The sequence below is a fragment of the Staurois parvus genome, unplaced genomic scaffold (genome assembly GCF_062004578.1).
Source record: "Staurois parvus isolate SC_StPar_1 unplaced genomic scaffold, SC_StPar_1.0 ptg000798l, whole genome shotgun sequence".
Classification (NCBI taxonomy): Eukaryota; Metazoa; Chordata; class Amphibia; order Anura; family Ranidae; genus Staurois; species Staurois parvus.
Window position 1 is genome coordinate 204,684 of NW_028318594.1, and position 21,197 is coordinate 225,880.

The 21,197-nt window shown below is 47.9% G+C and overlaps 2 protein-coding genes across 4 annotated transcripts in view; one reads left to right on the forward strand and one right to left on the reverse strand.

The window, feature by feature from the left end:
- The window catches only part of CPSF2 (cleavage and polyadenylation specific factor 2), a 38,228-nt gene extending 19,717 nt beyond the window's left edge, over positions 1-18,511 (reverse strand). Inside the window, 8 exon segments of the mRNA XM_089654777.1 lie at positions 1,797-1,984; positions 5,253-5,368; positions 11,841-11,908; positions 11,910-11,971; positions 12,114-12,219; positions 14,915-15,074; positions 15,726-15,893; positions 18,466-18,511. Of these exon segments, the coding sequence (XP_089510903.1) occupies positions 1,797-1,984; positions 5,253-5,368; positions 11,841-11,908; positions 11,910-11,971; positions 12,114-12,219; positions 14,915-15,074; positions 15,726-15,893; positions 18,466-18,470 (873 nt within the window). The 5' untranslated portion in view covers positions 18,471-18,511.
- A 209-nt stretch (positions 18,512-18,720) lies between these two features.
- On the forward strand, positions 18,721-20,661 carry NDUFB1 (NADH:ubiquinone oxidoreductase subunit B1). Of its 3 annotated transcripts, none has more exons than XM_089654780.1 (2): positions 18,721-18,853; positions 20,482-20,661. In XM_089654780.1, exon 2 carries the CDS (start codon positions 20,487-20,489, stop codon positions 20,625-20,627), a length of 141 nt encoding a protein of 46 aa, XP_089510906.1. In that variant the 5' UTR covers positions 18,721-18,853; positions 20,482-20,486; the 3' UTR covers positions 20,628-20,661. The 3 variants fall into 3 exon arrangements, with proteins under 3 accessions (XP_089510906.1, XP_089510905.1, XP_089510904.1); XM_089654779.1 differs by having other exon boundaries at positions 18,849-18,976; XM_089654778.1 differs by lacking the exon at positions 18,721-18,853 and adding an exon at positions 18,873-19,029 and having other exon boundaries at positions 20,482-20,656.
- The last annotated feature ends 536 nt before the right edge of the window (positions 20,662-21,197 follow it).

Below are 21,197 nucleotides of genomic sequence, written 5' to 3' on the forward strand. Positions count from 1 at the left end.
AGTATTTGGGTATCAGGTCAGTTACAGTCAGGTCCATAAATATTGGGACATCGACACAATTCTAACATTTTTGGCTCTATACACCACTACAATGGATTTGAAATGAAACGAACAAGATGTGTTTTAACTGCAGACTGTCAGCTTTAATTTGCGGGTATTTACATCCAAATCAGGTGAACGGTGTAGGAATTACAACAGTTTGCATATGTGCCTCCCACTTGTTAAGGGACCAAAAGTAATGGGACAGAATAATAATCATAAATCAAACTTTCACTTTTTAATACTTGGTTGCAAATCCTTTGCAGTCAATTACAGCCTGAAGTGTGGAACGCATAGACATCACCAGACGCTGGGTGTCATCCCTGGTGATGCTCTGCCAGGCCTCTACTGCAACTGTCTTCAGTTCCTGCTTGTTCTTGGGGCATTTTCCCTTCAGTTTTGTCTTCAGCAAGTGAAATGCTCAATCGGATTCAGGTCAGGTGATGGACTTGGCCATTGCATAACATTCCACTTCTTTCCCTTAAAAAACTCCTTGGTTGCTTTTGCAGTATGCTTTGGGTCATTGTCCATCTGCACTGTGAAGCGTCCAATGAGTTGTGAAGCATTTGGCTGAATATGAGCCGATAATATTCCCGAAACACTTCACAATTCATCCGGCTGCTTCTGTCAGCAGTCACATCATCAATAAATACAAGAGAAGCAGTTCCATTGGCAGCCATACATGCCCACGCCATGACACTACCACCACCATGATCACTGATGAGGTGGTATGCTTAGGATCATGAGCAGTTCCTTCTCCATACTCTTCTCTTCCCATCACTCTGGTACAAGTTGATGTCGGTCTCATCTGTCCATAGGATGTTGTTCCAGAACTGTGAAGGATTTTTTAGATGTTGTTTGGCAAACTCTAATCTGGCCTTCCTGTTTTTGAGGCTCACCAATGGTTTCCATCTTGTGATGAACCCTCTGTATTCACTCTGGTGAAGTCTTCTCTTGATTGGTGACTTTGACACACATACACCTACCTCCTGGAGAGTGTTCTTGATCTGGCCAACTGTTGTGAAGGGTGTTTTCTTCACCAGGGAAAGAATTCTTCGGTCATCCACCACAGTTGTTTTCCGTGGTCTTCCGAGTCTTTTGGTGTTGCTGAGCTCACCGATGCGTTCCTTCTTTTTAAGAATGTTCCAAACAGTTGTTTTGGCCACGCCTAATGTTTTCGCTATCTCTCTGATGGGTTTGTTTTGTTTTTTCAGCCTAATGATGGCTTCACTGATAGTGACAGCTCTTTGGATCTCATCTTGAGAGTTGACAGCAACAGATTCCAAATGCAAATAGCACACTTGAAATGAACTCTGGACCTTTTATCTGCTCATTGTAATTGGGATAATGAGGGAATAACACACACCTGGCCATAGAACAGCTGATAAGCCAATTGTCCCATTACTTTTGGTCCCTTAACAAGTGGGAGGCACATATGCAAACTGTTGTAATTCCTACACCGTTCACCTGATTTGGATGTAAATATCCTCAAACTAAAGCTGACAGTCTGCAGTTAAAGCACATCTTGTTCGTTTCATTTCAAATCCATTGTGGTGGTGTATAGAGCCAAAAATGTTAGAATTGTGTCGATGTCCCAATATTTATGGACCTGACTGTATGTAGTTTGGGGCGGCGTTGGGAATGGCTTTGTAGGTCAGGGTTAGCAGTTTGAATATGATGCGTTGGGCAATATATATATAATGAAAATCAATAAATCAATAAGTATACAAAACTTACAACTGCAGCCTGGGGCTTACCTGAGACTTGGAAAACTCCACCACGTTGTAGCTCACATTGTTGAGAAGTGCCAAGGAGTACACCCCGAGTCCGGCATCTTTGGTCCTCCAAATCTGATCGAGCAGTTGTGCCAGTTCCAGCACCCGTCCAGCAGTGTCTACCGCTATCAATACATTGCCGTCACCACGAAGGGTCTCCAGGACATTCGCTGAACACACAAAACAAGGCAGTGCAGTTACAACACTCTGTCACCGGTCACAGCGCTGCAATTTAAAATCATGCGACTTGTGTGCAATTTCAGAAGACTTTGTTGCTACTTGTGAAGATTTTCAACCATTTCTTGCAATTTGCAGTGTGATTCCCATTATATTCTATGTATGTAAAATTGCAACAAAACTGCAGAAAAAGTAAATTGTGCAGAAAAGAAATCGTGCTGCAGCAAATTGCACACTCATACGGAGGAAAAATATATTTGAAATGCTACAATTTTGGCCATATTTTATATACAAATAAATAAATTATATATATATATACATATATATATATATATATACACACACACACACACACTGTATGTTGAAATGCATTTTTATTACAAAATATATGAAAAATATTTTTTAAAATACAATTCAAATATACTGTATGTCTTTAAAAATACAAATCTACATTTTTGGAATGCGTTTACAGATGTAAAAATATTTAATAATATGTTAAAATTACTTTTTTATATGTTAAAATCTGAAGAATATATTTTAAAAAAATATTTAAAGAAATATATATTTTTTAACTATATTCTTCAGATTTTTTTTAACAACATATAAATGAATTGAAATTTATTTTTTTAAAATATTTTGTAATAAAATTTCAACAGTGTATATATATATATATATATATTTCTTCATAAATATAGGCCAATATGTATTTTTGCTGCATATGTTTGGTAAAACAATATATAAATATATTGTAAAAGCGCTGAGCAAACTGTTGGCACTATATAAATCATGTATAATAATAACAAAAAAAATCCCAAAAAGCGTATACAGATTGCTTTGTGCAAAAGTTATAGCGTCTACAAACTATGGGAAATATACTGGAATTTTTTTTTTTTTTATATATATACACTAGTGATTGCGGCGATCAGCAACTTATACTGCGATATTGTAGTGGACATTTTTGCACTGACACTTTGTGGGAACCAGTGACACTAAAACAGTGATCAGTGCTACAAATACGCACTGACACTGTACTAATAACAATGGCTAGGAAGGGCAATCAAAGGGTTAACTGTGTGCCTAGGTAGGGATTTTCTGTAATGTGTTAGGTGCTTTTACTAAGGGAAGTGATGGATCTCATTCTCTGCTTTGCAGGAACACAAGATCCATCACTTCCCCCCAATCCCCCCCCCCCCCCCCACTGCCTTGTTTACAAGCTCTGTTGTGTCTCTACCCAACGATCTGCCGGGAATAATCGATTACAGCCGAAGTGGCCCGCCGGCAGCGCCCATGCACGCCCCCCCTAGGCTGAAGTGCAGGATCACATTTATATACGTCATTTTGCACTGAAGGGCTGCCCTGTAGCAGCATATCCTTAAAGCGGAGTTCCAGTTGATTTAAAAAAAAGAAAAAAAAAAGTCAGCCTCTTCAAAAACTGTAGCTGCTGACTTTTAAAATACAGACCCTTACCTGTCCCTTGGTCCAGCGGTGTCCTCACCACGGCTGGTTTCACCAGCCATCTTCTCTCCCCGGCGCCAGCATCTTCAGTGTGGGCACCCGGCCGTGAAAGCTTGCGGCAGCACACCCGGGTACCCACTGCGCATGTGTGAGAAGCGCTGCACTTTGTGAATGGCCCCGTAGTCTTCTTGGACTGGTCACACGTCCCAGAAGACTACGGGAGTGGAGGGAGGGGGAGGACAATTTCCGCTTCTGATCGCCTAGGCAATCGCAGCGGAAGTGGGAGCTGGTACCTGTCAAATTCGGGTACCCGCTCCCCAAAGGTGCCAATCCTTAATGGGGAGCGGGGGCCAGTCTTTAAAGCGGAACTTCCCCTTTTGGGTGGAGCTCCGCTTTAACCCAACCTCAAGCAGACTTTAGAACCTTAGCTGGTGTCGCTATCCATCCTGAACTGTTACACAATCCACTCTGTATACCTGAAATCTGATTGTTTGGTATTCTACTGTAGAATATCAAATGGCTGAACCAATCAGATCGTAGTATTTATTCATGGAATCTGTTGGTCCTCATTCACACTGGCAGTGACATACTTGCATCTATAGGACATTTCTAAACACATACTATAAGGGCATGTAATGATTTCTAAGGATTCACACTTTGCATTTAGATTCATTCAGTTGAGTTGCATTTATAAGGAAAAAAAAAAAAAAAGGAAAAAAAAAAAAATCTGTGTATCCAGGGGCAGTTTTGATACTATGAATGCGTCAAAAACACATGTAAACGCAAATCGCGTTAAACACAGGAGAACTCGATCTGGGAAGCATAACATTTGTTCATACTTCCCAGATCATTTCTCCTGCATTTAGAGCCATACACGCCGGAATCGCACTGGAACACGAATGTCCTGAAATTGCTCTAAACATAGGGCAGGTACTACTTTTAAAACGCAATGCAACCGGATCACATGGTACTAGCTCCCTTGTCTCCTCCTATGCTCGTCTCCAGGACTTCTCCAGAGCTTCCCCCATCCTCTGGAACTCTCTACCCCAATTTATCAGACTATCGCCTACTCTGCTCACTTTTAGGCGATCTCTGAAAACATATCTCTTCAGGGAAGCCTATCCTGCCCTCAGCTAATACTGGAATCTTCTACTCCTCCTACCAGTCCATCCCCCACAGTTACTACCTTTTGTACCACTAGCCCCTCCCTCCTAGATTGTAAGCTCCCAGGATCAGGGCCCTCCTATCCCTCTTGTATTGAACTGTATTGTTGCTGTATTGTCTCCCGTTATATTGTAAAGTGCTGAGCAAACTGTTGGCGCCGTAAATCCTGTATAATAATACTACAGTAACATGCGATCTGGTTTAGGTAAACACACCGTGTTCGTGATCTGTGTTTGGGGTGTCGTTAGGAATCTATTGGGTGTGTTTGCAATGTGATGCGGGAAATGCGCACAGAACGCAGGTTTCCCACACCGTGTTCTGGTGTGAACGACACTGTCAGGAGCGTCTAGTCCTCCTGATCCATCACAGCTGCTGGTCTCAGTCCAGCATCCTGGTTTTGGCTGTGATACATTCACCCTGCCTTTCCACCTGCAAAGTAATTGATGTACGGCTCCGATCGCACCGCACACAATTCGCATGTGATTCGCACAGGAATGCTATGCTGTTCCCGTGCTAATCACATGCGATGTACCGCACCGCATGTATGTGAACCCGGGCTAAAAGAAATTCAGCTATAAAGTCTCACTAGCCAGTGCAACTAGAAATATGCAGGCAGCATCAGCGGAAGGGATGGGTACATACTTAGTAGCTGCTCATCTCTTTGCTTTCTTCTTGGCTGGACGTAAGTGGCGTTAAAAGAGTCTGTGATGAGCAGAGATGGACGGCTAATCATTTCCAGTGAGCAGCCATTTAAATGTCTACAAAAAAAAAAGAAAAGTAATGAACACCAAATTGGAACATAACACAATGACAAAGACAGTAACATCAACATTAAAGGGGAATTCTAGATTCTTCTCAAAGAATGCAAGAAAAACTTTTTTGTGATGTGTATGATGTTATTAACCACTTCCAGTCCGGACACTTTCCCCCCCTTCCAGTCCGGACACTTTCCCCCCCTTCCAGTCCGGACACTTTCCCCCCCCCTTCCAGTCCAGACACTCTCCCCCCCTTCCAGTCCGCACGCTTTCACCCCCTTCCAGTCCGGACGCTTTCCCCCCCTTCCAGTCTGGACGCTTTCCCCGCCTTCCAGTCCGGACGCTTTCCCCCCCCCTTCCAGTCCGGACGCTTTCCCCCCCCTTCCAGTCCGGACGCTTTCCCCCCCCTTCCAGTCCGGACGCTTTCCCCCCCCTTCCAGTCCGGACGCTTTCCCCCCCCTTCCAGTCCGGACACTTTCCCCGCCTTCCAGTCCGGACGCTTTCCCCCCCCTTCCAGTCCGGACACTTTCCCCCCCCTTCCAGTCCGGACGCTTTCCCCCCCCCTTCCAGTCCGGACGCTTTCCCCCCCCCTTCCAGTCCGGACGCTTTCCCCCCCCTTCCAGTCCGGACGCTCTCCCCCCCTTCCAGTCCGGACGCTTTCCCCCCCTTCCAGTCCGGACGCTTTCCCCCCCCTTCCAGTCCGGACGCTTTCCCCCCCCTTCCAGTCCGGACGCTTTCCCCCCCTTCCAGTCCGGATGCTTTCCCCCCCTTCCAGTCCGGACGCTTTCCCCCCCTTCCAGTCCGGACGCTTTCCCCCCCCTTCCAGTCCGGACGCTTTGCCCCCCCTTCCAGTCCGGACGCTTTCCCCCCTTTCCAGTCCGGACGCTTTCCCCCCCTTCCAGACCGGACGCTTTCCCCCCTTCCAGTCCGGACACTTTCCCCCCCTTCCAGTCCGGACGCTTTCCCCCCCTTCCAGTCCGGACGCTTTCCCCCCCTTCCAGTCCGGACGCTTTCCCCCCTTCCAGGTCCGGACACTCTCACCCCCTTCCAGTCCAGACACTTTCACCCCCTTCCTGCCCAGGCCAATTTTCAGCTTTCAGCGCTATCACACTTTGAATGACAATTGCGCGGTCATGCAACACTGTACCCATATGAATTTTTTAGCATTTTTTTGAGACAGATAAAGCTTTATTTTGGTGGTATTTATTCACCACTGGGATTTTTAATTTTTTTGCTATGTAAATGAAAAAGTCCAAACATTTTGAAAAAAAAAAGTTTTTCTTATAAAATTTTGCAAAGAAATATTATTTCATCATAAATCTTGTCCAAAATTTATTCCATTATCTTTTTAGTAAAAAAAAAAAAATAACCCAAATTAGTTTATAACCAAAATTATAATTTTTAAACTTTTTTTTTACATTTTTATATTATTTATTTTTTTACATACTGTCACCCTAGCAGTACAGTGTCACCATGGTGACACTGTACTACTTGTGGGGGGTGATGAAGATTTTTTTTTTTTTTGCACAGATTGCTTTTACACCCATAAAGGCTGTAAAAGCAATCATTTCTCCTCTCTGGCTGCATTCTTGCAGCCATTGAGAACAACTGTGTGAACTGTGATTGGTCACAGCTTGTCACATGGTAGAAGGCTGTTGTGAATAGCTTTGTACCATGTGATCTCTGTGATCATTCACAGATTTCACACGTAGTAAGCAATGATGTCAGAAGTGACATCTTGCTTACTACTCTGCATGTGATCATTGATTGGCCAATCAGTGATCACATGATCGGGACCTCACACAGAAGTACCGTCCGACGATCTGTGTTTCACTGTGTCCAGAGGACACAGCGGGCACCGGATCGCGGTGCTGCGCGCTCCCAGAAAGTGTGCACAAGCAGGGGGCGGGCAGGCCGTTTATAAACAGCCACCCTCTCCTGCACTGCCACCGTCCGGACGTTTATATACAACGGCCAGACAGGAAGTAGTTAAAATGACTTTTTAATGAGACATTACACAGGGGGGACCGGTCTCTACCCTAGAATCTGCCAATTCAATAACAGTCTGCTCTAAGGGCCGGTTCACACTATAGAAATGCACTCTAGATGCATTCCGGATGCATTTTTGCATCCGCGTTTTTGGTGCGTTTTTTTATGCATTCCAGTTAATTTTTTCCCCTCTCTTTTCTCCAATATAAATAGGGACATGTGCGTTCCGGTGTGTTTTTGATGCGTTTTACCGCATCCCAATACAGAAAAAATGCAGCCTGTTCTATTTTTTTCTGCAACTGGAATGCACTGGAACTGCAAGCACTGATGTGAACTGACACAGAAAACCGTATCACCTACTTTCTGTGCGTTTTGGATGTAGAAAAAAAGCAACTGAAAAGCATGTCGTGTGAACTGGCCCTGAAAGCTACAGTGCCTTGAAAAAGCATTCATACCCCTTGAAATCTTCCACCTTTAGTGATGATATGAACCAAAAACGTCAATGTATTTATCGGGATTGGATGTGATAGACCAACACATGGTGGCACAAAATGTGAAGTGGAAGGAAAATGAGAAATGGTTTTCAAAATGTTTTAGAAATAAATCTGTGAAAAGCGTGGCGGCATTTGTATTCGGCCCCCCGGAGTCAATACTTTGTAGGACCCCCTTTGGCTGCAATTCCAGCTGCAAGTCTTTTTGGGGATGTCTCTTTGCACATCTAGAGAGGGACATTTCTACCCGTTCTTTGCAGAATCGCTCACCTCTGTCAGATTGGATGGAGAGCGTCTGGGAACAGCAATTTTCAGGTCTGGCCACAGATTCTCTATTGGATTTGGGTCTGGACTGTGACTGGGCCATTCTAACACATGAAGATGCTTTGATCTGAACCATTCCATTGTAGCTCTGGCTGGATGTTTCGGGTCGTTGTCCTGCTGGAAGGTGAACCTCTGCCCCAGTACAAGCATGTCGCTTTGTCTGCATGGGCCGTCCGGTAGTACATTGAGGGCAGGCGGTCCTTGAATGGTTAAACTACAATGGCACTGATGTCAGTGTGAACTGATCAATGGACGCGTTAAGTGAATGCTTTGCTTCTTCATGCCTGTCTCCCACTAAATGCATCTACAGGTAAAGCAGACAACTGCTTTAGAAAAGCCAAGTTCACCTTTAAAAAAATTAAAAATGCACATATTTTTCGCAGGTGCAATGTCAGGCTCCTGCAGAGATGGCCTACAGCTTTCTGCCCACACAGCCCCACTGTTTTTAAATTGTGACAGTGGGTGCAGGGAGAAGAGACCCTGCCCACTGTCAAGGGGGGAATCAGGTGCAGACAGGTGCAACATGTTACTTAACCCCTCGCCCCCCAGGCACTTATACCCCCTTATTTACCAGGCCAATTTTCAGCTTTCAGCGCTGCCGCACTTTGATTGACAATTGCGCGGTCATGCAACATTGTACCCATATGAAATTTTGATCATTTTTTCTCACAAATAGAGCTTTCTTTTGGTGGTATTTAATCGCCACTGGGCGCTTTACTTTTTGCGCTATAAATACAAAAAGTGCAAAAAATTTGAAAAAAAAAAAAGTTTCTTTGTTTCTATTATAAAATTTTTCAAACAGGTAATTTTTCTCCTTCACTGATGTGCGTTGATGAGGCAGCACTGATGGGCACTGATAGGTGGCACTGATGGGCACTGATAGGCAGCACTAAAGGGCACTGATAGGCAGTACTAATGAGGTGGCACGGATAGACATATATATAGTGAATTCTTGTGAGCTATTATGAATCGAGGTGTTCAATAAGTAACATATAGTGAAATCTTTTTATTAAGTGTATAAGGTGCGCTGGCACTTACACTGACTCACTTGCTAGTGTGTATAAATGGTAAAAGATGGATTGCGCCGCGCTCCTATATATTTATATATTCAACTTGTACTTCTAGGGTAAATATCGATTTCAATTTCTGGCTAACCCTTTGGAATTTTTTCTTCTTTTTGTTCTTGATTTCTATGTCTTTTTTCTGGGCATTTTTGTTCAACTGGGATAAATATTTTGTAAAGTTTGGGTGGTCTTTACTAGTCTCTACCTTATTTTGGTACTCCTTTATTACTTTTTCAATTTTTCTCATTTTTCTTTGTTTTCTTTTTATAGGAATTGGAGAACTTCCATTCCTTTTTCACTAAAGAAATTGTACCATTCTTTAGTGGGATATAGCCACTATGGAAAAATATATAAAAGAAAGAATGATCCCGAGGAAGCTCAGATGGGAATTACCTATCAATGATGGTCTATTGGAGGAGGAAGACAGGGAAGAATGGTACAATTTCTTTAGTGAAAAAGGCACTGATAGACAGCACTACTGAGGTGTCACGGATAGGCGGGCACTAATTTGCGTCACTGATAGGTGACACTGATGAGGGTACTGATAGACGGCAACTGACTGGCATCACTGCTGGGCACTGACTGGCGGGCACTGACTGGCACAACCCCTGGGCACTGACTGGTGGCACTGACTGGCAGCACTGGTGGGTGGGCACAGGTGGGTGGGCACAGGTGGGTGGCACTTCTGGGCACAGGTGGGTGCACTGCTGGGCACAGGTGGGTGCACTGCTGGGCACAGGTGGGCGGAGCTAGTGGGCGCACTGCTGGGCACAGGTGGGCGGAGCTTGCGGGTGGCACTGCTGGGCACCGATCATCAGGGCACTGATGATCGGTGCCGTCCCCACTCTGACAACTGCCGGTTCTCGGCAGTACTTTCCTCACGATCTGACAGCGTGAGGAAAGTGCAGCCGAGAACCGGCACTTGCATTTTCCTCTGATCAGCGTGTCATTGGACACCGCTGATCACGTGCTAAAAGGCCGCTGTGATTGGCCTTTTAACCACATCACGTGATCAGCTGTGTCCGTAGGACACAGCGATCACAGAGATCGCCGGGTGCGCGCCCCAGGAGAGCGCGTTCTGGGAGGACGTCATATGACGTCCACCCAGAACTGGCTGGCCGCAGTGCAGCCATCATTCGGCTATCTGCGGTCGGCAGCTAGTTATGGTGAACTTAGCCTTTAAAGTGGTTGTTAAAGGCTGAAGGTTTTTTTTTACCTCCATGTATAGAATGCATGAAGGTAAAAAACCCTTCTGCACCAACCCCCCAGTCTCCCTCTTACCTGAGCCCCAAGGTCCAGCGATGTGCACAGGAACCTTGGCTGTCCCGGGTCTCCAACTCCTCATTGGCTAAGATCACAGCCATTGGCTCCTGCTACTGTCAATCACAGCCAGTGAGCCAATGCGAGGGGGGGGAGGAAGCCACTGGCTCCTGCTACTGTCAATCACAGCCAGTGAGCAAATGCGAGGGGGAACCCACTGGCTCCTGCTACTGTCAATCACAGCCAGTGAGCCAATGCGAGGGGGGGGGGGGGGGGGGAGGAAGCCACTGGCTCCAGCTACTGTCAATCACAGCCAGTAGAGCCAATGCGAGCGGGGGAGGGGGAGCCACTGGCTCCTGCTACTGTCAATCACAGCCAGTGAGCCATTGCGAGGGGGGGGGAGCCACTGGCTCCTGCTACTGTCATCACAGGCAGGAGCCAATGCGAGGGGGGGAGCCACTGGCTCCTGCTACTGTCAATCACAGCCAGTGAGCCAATGCGAGGGGGGGGAGCCACTGGCTCCAGCTACTGTCAATCATAGCCAGTGAGCCAATGTGAGGGGGGAGCCACTGGCTCCTGCTACTGTCAATCACAGCCAGTGAGCCAATGCGAGGGGGGTGGGGGGAGCCACTGGCTCCAGCTACTGCCAATCATAGCCCAGTGAGCCAATGTGAGGGGGGAGCCACTGGCTCCTGCTACTGTCAATCACAGCCAGTGAGCCAATGCGAGGGGGGGGGGGAGCCACTGGCTCCAGCTAACTGTCAATCATAGCCAGTGAGCCAATGTGAGGGAGGAGCCACTGGCTCCTGCTACTGTCAATCACAGCCAGTGAGCCAATGCGAGGGGGGGGGGGAAAGCCACTGGCTCCAGCTACTGTCAATCACAGCCAGTGAGCCGATGCAAGGGGGGGGGGAGCCACTGGCTCCTGCCAATCACAGCCAGTGAGCCAATGGGAGGGGGGAGCCACTAGCTCCTGCTACTGTCAATCATAGCCAGTGAGCCAATGTGGGGGGGGGAGCCACTGGCTCCTGCTACTGTCAATCACAGCCAGTGAGCCAATGCGAGGGGGGGGGGCAAGCCACGTCTGTGTGTGTGAATGGACAAAGAGCAGTGGCTCTGGAGTGAGGTCTCTTTGGGTGCCCCATAGCAAGCTGCTTGCTCTGGGGGGCACTTGGCGGGAGGGAGGAGCATGGAGCACTGGTGGGAGACCCGAAAAGCAGAATCGGGGGCTGCTCTGTGCAAAACTATTACACAGAGCAAGCAAGTATGACATGTTTGTTATTTAAAAAAATAAATAAATAAATATATATACATATATCTGCACTCCTGTGAGACACCATGACTTACATCTCCCTTTTGTGGTTGAAATCTACAGCGTACACAATCTCCTCCTCTCGGTCCTTTACAATCTTCCATAATGGTGCCTCCGATCATGTGACCAGCTGGCAGTGGGGCGATGGACAAACCGTGACCCTTTCCTGCAGAAGAAATAGCCGGTCAGTAATATAAAAGGGATTATTTTGGTTAACATCAAGTTTAGGGTAGGGTGACCTCATGCCACCCACATAAGGCATACGTGCATCGGCAAAGAGGGGGGGCTTTAACATCTTCAATGCCTACCTTTCAGATGGACGATCTGTGAGAATTTCAGCTGCTGTATTTTATCAAATGCCGAATCCACATCATCCAGGGTGTACAAATTAAAATCTTCTGTGTTGTGCCGAGACTGAAATATGAAGACAGTCACAACTTTAACCACTTCAGTACCGGCCACTTCCACCCCCTTCCTGCCCAGGCCAATTTTCAGCTTTCAACGATCAATGACTACTGCGCGGTCATGCAACACTGTACCCCAACTACATTTTTATCATTTTGTTCACACAAACAGAGCTTTCCTTTGGTGGTATTTGATTGATCATCACTGAGTTTTTCATTTTTTATTTTTGCTAAATAAAAATGTAACAAAAAAAAAAAGACAGAAAATGTTAAAAACAAAACAAAAACAAGTTTTTCTTTGTTTGTTATAAAAAATTATATTTTAAAAAACTGTATATTATAACTGTTCTTCATCAAATCAGTGCATATTCTAATTGTTCACCAAATCAGTGTATATTCTAATCGTTCTTCACCAAATCAGTGTACAGTGGGGATCGAAAAAGTTTGGGCACCCCAGCTAAAAATTTGTATTAATGTGCATAAAGAAGCCAAGGAAAGATGGAAAAATCTCCAAAGGCATCAAAATACAGATTAGACATTCTTATAATATGTCAACAAAAGTTAGATTTTATTTCCATCATTTACACTTTCAAAATAACAGAAAACAAAAAAATGGCGTCTGCAAAAGTTTGGGCCCCCTGCAGAATTTATAGCATGCACTGCCCCCTTTGCCAAGCTGAGACCTGCCAGTGTCATGGATTGTTCTCAATCATCGTCTGGGAAGACCAGGTGATGTCAATCTCAAAGGTTTTAAATGCCCAGACTCATCTGACCTTGCCCCAACAATCAGCACCATGGGTTCTTCTAAGCAGTTGTCTAGAAAACTGAAACTGAAAATAGTTGACGCTCACAAAGCTGGAGAAGGCTATAAGAAGATAGCAAAGCATTTTCAGATGTCAATATCCTCTGTTCGGAATGTAATTAAGAAATGGCAGTCATCAGGAACAGTGGAAGTTAAAGCAAGATCTGGAAGACCAAGAAAAATATCCAGACAGAACAGCTCGCAGGATTGTGAGAAAACAATTCAAAACCCACGTTTGACTGCACGATCCCTCCAGAAAGATCTGGCAGACACTGGAGTTTGTGGTACACTATATCCACTATAAAGAGTACTTGTACAAATATGGTCTTCATGGAAGAGTCATCAGAAGAAAACCTCTTCTACGTCCTCACCACAAAAATCATCGTATTGAACTTTGCAAATGAACATATAGACAAGCCTGATGCATTCTGGAAACAAGTTCTGTGGACCGATGAGGTTAAAATTGAACTTTTTGGCCGGAATGAGCAAAGGTACGTTTGGAGAAGAAGGGGCACAGAATTGAATGAAAAGAACCTCTGTCCAACTGTTAAGCATGGGGTTGGATCAATCATGCTTTGGGGTTGTGTTGCAGCCAGTGGCACAGGGAACATCTCACGAGTAGAAGGAAAAAATGGATTCAATAAAATTTCAGCAAATTTTGGATGGTAACTTGATGCCATCTGTGAAAAAGCTGAAGTTAAAGAGAGGATGGCTTCTACAAATGGATAATGATCCTAAACACACCTCGAAATCCACGGGGATTACATCAAGAGGCGTAAACTGAAGGTTTTGCCATGGCCTTCACAATCTCCTGACCTCAATTATTGAAAATCTATGGATAGACCTTAAAAGAGCCTGTGCGTGACAGACAGCCCAGAAATCTCAAAGAACTGGAAGACTTTTGTAAGGAAGAATGGGCAAAGATACTCAAACAAGAACTGAAAGACTCTTGGCTGGCTACAAAAAGCGTTTACAAGCTGTGATACTTGCCAAAGGGGGCAGTACAAGATATTAACTCTGCAGGGGGCCCAACTTTTGCAGACGCCATTTTTTTTGTTTTCTGTTATTTTGAAAGTGTAAATGATGGAAATAAAAATCTAACTTTTGTTGACATATTATAAGAAATGTCTAATCTGTAATTTGATGCCTTTGGAGATTTTTCCATCTTTCCTTGGCTTCTTTATGCACATTAATACAAATTTTTAGCTGGGGTGCCCAAACTTTCCATCCCCACTGTATATTCTAATTGTTCTTTTATCCAATCAGTGTGTATTATTTAGTCTGTAGGAAAGTTACAGTCCACAAACTATGGCATATATATATATCCGAAAATCAATCAATCCTGATGGCCGATCTCATTTCTTGAGGCTCAAAGTTGCCAGGACAGTACAACCCCCCCCCCCCCCCCCCAAATGACCCATTTGGAATATAGACAGTCTGAGATATTTAGTAAGAGGCATGGCGCATTTTTTTAAAGTTGAAATCATTTGTCATTTTTTGGAAAATTAAGACTTTGGGTTTTTTTTTTTTTTACACATTATGATTGCTAATAGCAATGAAATTCATATAAACAAGCATTTTACTGAATGAAATTGATTCATTCAGTTTGCTTTGTTGTGATTAGCTGTGATTGGCCCAGTCTGTACTATGTGATCACTGTGACCAATCACAGCTAGTAACACAATTGTATACAATAGATGGCATGAAAGTAAGACATCCATTCTTTACAACTGTCATGTGACCTGCTTCACAGCAATCACATGGTACTGGCAACAGGCCGGTACACAGATCAGTCATCAGCTGTGCCTGATGGACAGATCTCACATGACGTCCACCCAGATCGACAAAAGTCCCTCCCGGACGTCAATGTACCATAGGCCAGGCGAGAACTGCTAATACTGACCTGATACAAGTCATACATAAACATCTGCCCCATCTTATATACAGGGATTGTAGCATATATAGCACAGTTTAATCCCAGCTTGCCCACGGCGTAGGGGAGAGCCCCGAGGTGTAGCGGATCTGGATGAGAAAGAAGGACAGCATCCACCTGATGTACATACCTAGGAGGAAAAGGGAACAGAAATCCTTAGGTTACCGTAAAGGCAGTTATCTCTCGGCTTCATTGTTGTTATATCTTCCCAACAAGTGTGATTTGTCCAAAGCAACAGGTTCACTTTATCACCAGACCAGGGGCGGACTGACCATTTGGAAACTCGGGCATTGCCCAGGGTCAGTAGGGGGCCCCATGAGATGCCCCTGGTACCTTTTTCATAGGCTTTTTTGAGTTTGGGCAAGGACACAGGGGCCCCATGATCCCCTATTGCCCAGGGGCCCCATGAGTTGTCAGTCCGCCTCTGCTCCAGACCCACCTTAAAACTGACCTCCAGCCTTTGCTTTACCCCCGGTTCACATATGTGCGTTCCTGCGGGCCGCGTTTTGCGCACACACAAGAGCCCATTCATTTGAATGGACTCCCATGCCTGGGACACACAGGGAAGAAGTCCCGGCACGTCTTTGGAAACCGCAGCCGAGGTTCCCGGTACGGTTGCAATTTCCAGTGTGGGAGGCGTGCCATTAGAACTAATGGCACCCCCCCGCGGGTCTGCCTTCCTCTGTGCGGGTGCACGGATTTTTGTGCGGATCCACAGCGGCACCACCCGCACAAATGTGAACCGAGCCTTAGACAGAATCCCCAATCCTGGAACACGTACTTTTTGATGGCTTCAATAATCTCCATAGAAAAATTTTCATCCCAGCCACAGTCAAGGAGGAAGCGGAACTCATCCACCTGCAGCAAGTAGCAGAGGGCCGACTCCTCCTGCGCTCCAGAGAGCGTCGTCAGCTTGATGATGGAGGTCATCCTGGCAGTTGCTGCAAATCTGATACAAGAAAAAAAAAAAGAAAATAAGAAAAATAGCAAAACAATTAGACACAAAAAATGAGAATATCAAAGTAGGTATAATCCCGGGTACTAACTACCCACACACGCCTGGTGATCCTGCCACAAAGGTCCCCATTCAGGCGGCTTGTGCCCCACCCACCCACCTTCCTAGCACCTCCCCGAAGCTCCGATCACCTGCAATCAAATTCCTGTATAAGCTCCATGTCAGGGAAATACACTCCTCCCTTCCCTCACAGACAGCGTTTGAACCCGGAGATCCACCGCTCAGTCCTGAGCATTGCATTCTGGGGAAAAAGGGGATGAAGTTTCATGTTCCCCTGTACCCCAAAAGTACGTATTCCCGGGGGCTCAAAAAGATGAAAGGAAGGTGGGAGTGGCCTATCGAGAGAACCCATCATTCAGACTGACAGTGCCTTAAAAAAGTCCTCCTCCCCCCTGAAATGTCCCCCATGTTGTCATGTTACAATGTATCCCCCCTCCCCCCTGAAATGTCCCCCATGTTGTCATGTTACAATGTATCCCCCCTCCCCCCTGAAATATCCCCATGTTGTCATGTTACAATGTATCCCCCCCCCCTTCCCCTGAAATGTCCCCCATGTTGTCATGTTACAATGTATCCCCCTCCCCCCCTGAAATGTCCCCCATGTTGTCATGTTACAATGTATCCCCCTCCCCCCTGAAATGTCCCCCATGTTATCATGTTACAATGTATCCCCCTCCCCCCTGAAATGTCCCCCATGTTGTCCTGTTACAATGTATCCCCCCCACTCCCCTGAAATGTCCCCTATGTTGTCATGTTACAATGTATCCCCTCCCCTGAAATGTCCCCCATGTTGTCATGTTACAATGTATCCCCCCCTCCCATGAAATGTCCCCCATGTTATCATGTTACAATGTATCCCCCCTCCCCCCTGAAATGTCCCCCATGTTATCATGTTACAATGTATCCCCCCTGAAATGTCCCCCATGTTGTCCTGTTACAATGTATCCCCCTCTTAAGAAATGTCCCCCATGTTGTCACGTTACAATGTATCCCCCCCCTGAAATGTCCCCCATGTTGTCACGTTACAAGGTATCCCCCCCTGAAATGTCCCCCATGTTGTCCTGTTACAAGGTATCCCCCCCTGAAATGTCCCCCATGTTGTCACGTTACAAGGTATCCCCCCCTGAAATGTCCCCCATGTTGTCCTGTTACAATGTATCCCCCCCACTCCCCTGAAATGTCCCCCATGTTACAATGTATTCCCCCCCTCCCCTGAAATGTCCCCCATGTTGTCATGTTACAATGTATCCCCTCCCCTGAAATGTCCCCCATGTTGTCATGTTACAATGTATTACCCCCTCCCCTGAAATGTCCCCCATGTTGTCATGTTACAATGTATCCCCCCCTCCCCTGAAATGTCCCCCATGTTGTCACGTTACAATGTATCCCCCCCTCCCCTGAAATGTCCCCCATGTTGTCATGTTACAATGTATCCCCCCCACTCCCCTGAAATGTCCCCCGTGTTGTCATGTTACAATGTATCCCCTCCCCTGAAATGTCCCCCATGTTACAATGTATTCCCCCCCCCTCCCCTGAAATGTCCCCCATGTTGTCATGTTACAATGTATCCCCTCCCCTGAAATGTCCCCCATGTTGTCATGTTACAATGTATCCCCCCCTCCCCTGAAATGTCCCCCATGTTGTCATGTTACAATGTATCCCCCCCCTCCCCTGAAATGTCCCCCATGTTGTCACGTTACAATGTATCCCCCCCTCCCCTGAAATGTCCCCCATGTTGTCATGTTACAATGTATCCCCCCCACTCCCCTGAAATGTCCCCCATGTTGTCACGTTACAATGTATCCCCCCCTCCCCTGAAATGTCCCCCATGTTGTCATGTTACAATGTATCCCCCCCACCCATTTCGGCGCACCTCTAGTAAAGGTGGACTAACCCTTTAAGTCAGTCCATTGAAATGCATGGGCTGGCAATGCACCACGGCGTCGTACACCCCCCCCCCCCTTAAAGAAAAAGGGACCGTGTACCATTCTTGACAGCCTGTAACCATGGCAACGTTACTTTTTACCACATGCTGTGGTGGCACGCGCATTTCCACAACACGCTAGAAAGGTGTGGCTGGGCCCCCGTGGTGATTGACGCAAGAAGCTGGGCCAATGCGGTGATAAATCTCCACATCGGCCAGGATCAGCATGACCAGCAACAGCCAACCAATGGCAGCCCTCTTATTCCGGCCCTGACGGGTTCACATGGCTGACCTCCGCGTGGAAATGCTGGCTGCCTGGCTGTCATGCCGCTCCTCTGACTCCAACACAAGCAGGAAGCTGGAGGATTAGCATGACAGCCACTGAGTCTGTCTCATGACAGGGCCCCTTTAAGGTGGTTGCCCTGAGCAACAGCGGCCCTTCACAGGTGAGGGTCTCCATAGCAACCCCTGCTGGTTGCTATAGGCAACAGCCGCTTGGCCCTCCGTAGACGGAACCCCGCTCGGCAAGACCTCAGCCGGTTACCTGTAGCAGGACTCCGGCCCTCAACGTTCCCCACTCACCCCATACACCGGCTTCACCGGCCCTCCATGCGCAGGACCGGAAACTGAGCGGCACCGTCCAAATGTCCACCGCGTAGGGGTGGGAGACTGCTGATGTCCCGGACAGAGGCAGCGTACACCGCCCCCGCCAGTTGTGTGTCGTCTTCTCTACAATAGACGGGTAACACCCCCCCCCCCGGCGCGGCTTTCTCAGGAATCGGTATTCTGATATTACCCCCCCAGGACAGAGTGGTCTCTCCCAGTGTCTCTTCCGGGCTTGGAGGGCGCGTCTAACTGTTATCCGGGGGGGGGGGGGGGTTGGTTAATTCCATATTTCGGTTATTTCTCCTCCTCGAACAGCCGTGTCCGGGTGCTGTCCCCCCTATATCAGCGCTAATTCGGAGGGCCGGTATTGTTAGCTCTGTATTATCCAAGGGGGGGGGTTATTTTCTGATATCATCCCCCCCGAATAGCATAGTGGACTCTTCCAGTGTCCTCTGTAGACACACAGCACACATTGGACTGTTCTCCGGTGAGAGGCGCCGTGTGATCTGACAGCCGAGTCCCGGGCACTGAGACATCCGGGTACATATGATGGGGGTTCTATATTCTCCCAGTTGTGTGTACAGTGGGCTCTTCTAGTGTCCGTGGGGGGTCTAAAAGAGGGAGCACTGGGGGCGGGGAGCAGACAGGCCAGGGGGTTCCCTGGGGGCGGAGAGCAGAAAGACTAGGGGGTTCCCTGGGGGCGGGGAGCACAAAGGCCAGGGGGTTCCCTGGGGGCGGGGAGCACAAAGGCCAGGGGGTTCCCTGGGGGAGGGGAGCAGAAAGGCCAGGGGGTGGGGAGCAGAAAGGCCAGGGGGTTCCCTGGGGGCGGGGAGCACAAAGGTCAGGGGGTGCATGGGGGTGGGGAGCAGAAAGGCCAGGGGGGTTCCCTGGGGACGGGAGCAGAAAGGCCAGGGGGTGCGCTGGGGGCGGGGAGCAGAAAGGCCAGGGGGGGTACACTGAGGGCAGGGACCGGGAGGGCCAGGGGGTACACTGAGGGCAGGGACAGGGAGGGCCAAGGGGTGCGTTGGGGGCAGGGATCAAAAAGGCTAAGGGGTGCACTGGGGGCGGGGAATGGGAAGGCTAGATGGTGCCCTGGGGGCGGGGATCAGAAAGGCCAAGGGGTGCCCTGGGAGCAGAAAGGCCAGGTGGTGTGCTGGGGGCGGGGACCTGGAAGGGCCAGGGGAGAGTGACTGGTAAAGTTGGAGGGTTTTAGGGGAGGCCAGGGAGTGTACTGGGAGCGGTGATGGGGGGACCAGGATGAGGGCCGTCCTTATGATCCAGGCAGGAAGCTGCAGTCCACTGACACCTAATAAAGTTATCAGCCCCCGCATGACCTGACTGTTTAGGCTGTAAGATGATGGGAGTTGTAGTTCCTCAGCAGCTACAGGTGGCATGGTGGTCATGTTGTGATCCTGGGAGACTTACAAGAAAGTAGGGCCGGAGGGGTTCTGGAGAGACAGATGATAGTGGGACCAGAGCGGTCCTTGGGAGGCAGTTGGAATAATAGAAGAAGAGGGGGGGCCCTGGAGGATGGATAGGGGGCAGGAACAGAAGGGGCCCCAGGAGGCAGGTGGAAGGGTGGAATTATGGGCCACCAAAGACAATTGGAAGTATAGGTCTGGAGAGATCCTCAGGAGAGGGTAGGACCTGTGATGGTCTCAGATAGAAGTCTCTCGGTATCTTGGGAAGACAAGTGAGAGAACATATCCTGTACCTCAATGTACAGGCCCCCCCCCCCTCAATGTACAGGCCCCCCCTCTCAATGTACAGGCCCCCCCCCCCTCAATGCACAGATTCCCCCTCAATGGACCTGTACATTGAGGGGGGACCCATACATTGAGACGGGGCCTGTGCATTGAAAGGGGACCTGTACATTGAGGCAGGTCCCCCCTCGACGCACAGGTCCCCCCTCGACGCACAGGTCCCCCCTCGACGCACAGGTCCCCCCTCAATGCACAGGTCCCCCCTAACATTTCGTCTTCTCTTTCTCAGGTATCATGAAGTTTCTGACCATTGTCCGGGAATGGTGGACCTTCTCCTTTCTGCCAGCCGGGATGCTGATTGGCTGGTATTTGGATCGGAGGGAAATAGATAAGTTGTCCACCTTCAGAAATAAAACCAAACTCTTCCAGAGGTGAGAGACTTTTCCTCGGACTGGCATACAACTTTCTCTGTTGTCCGGCTCCTCGGTTTGGTTGACGCCTCAATCGCTGGATGAGCGACGCACCTCTTGGCTTGTTGGTGAGATCCGTCCTGCAGCGTTTCCATCAACAAGGCAGCAACGTCTCGCCCATCCAGAAGGCGACAGAGCAACCTGTGCAAATGTTGTGTTCCCCCACCACAGCCATGTTTACTGATCCTGTTGTTGCCAGGTCACAAGAGTGACATCAACCAAACACTTGCACAGGGTAGTCTGAGTGCTCTCTGCAGTTCTTTTTCTGGGGTACAGCAGCCAGTCAAAGCTTTCACAACATCAGGAGGTGCTCTGACTGGCTCCTGCATGTATCTGTGTGATCAGGATATTCAGTGGCAAAGGCAGACAGGGGGTCCTGGGAAGGATATTTGCCTGCAGCTGTTATAGGGGGGGGTGTATTGAGAGGGGACCTGTACATTGAGGCGGGTCCCCCCCTCGACACCCAGGTCCCCCCCTCGACGCCCAGGTCCTCCCCTCGAAGCACAGGTCCCCCCTCGACGCACAGGTCCCCAAA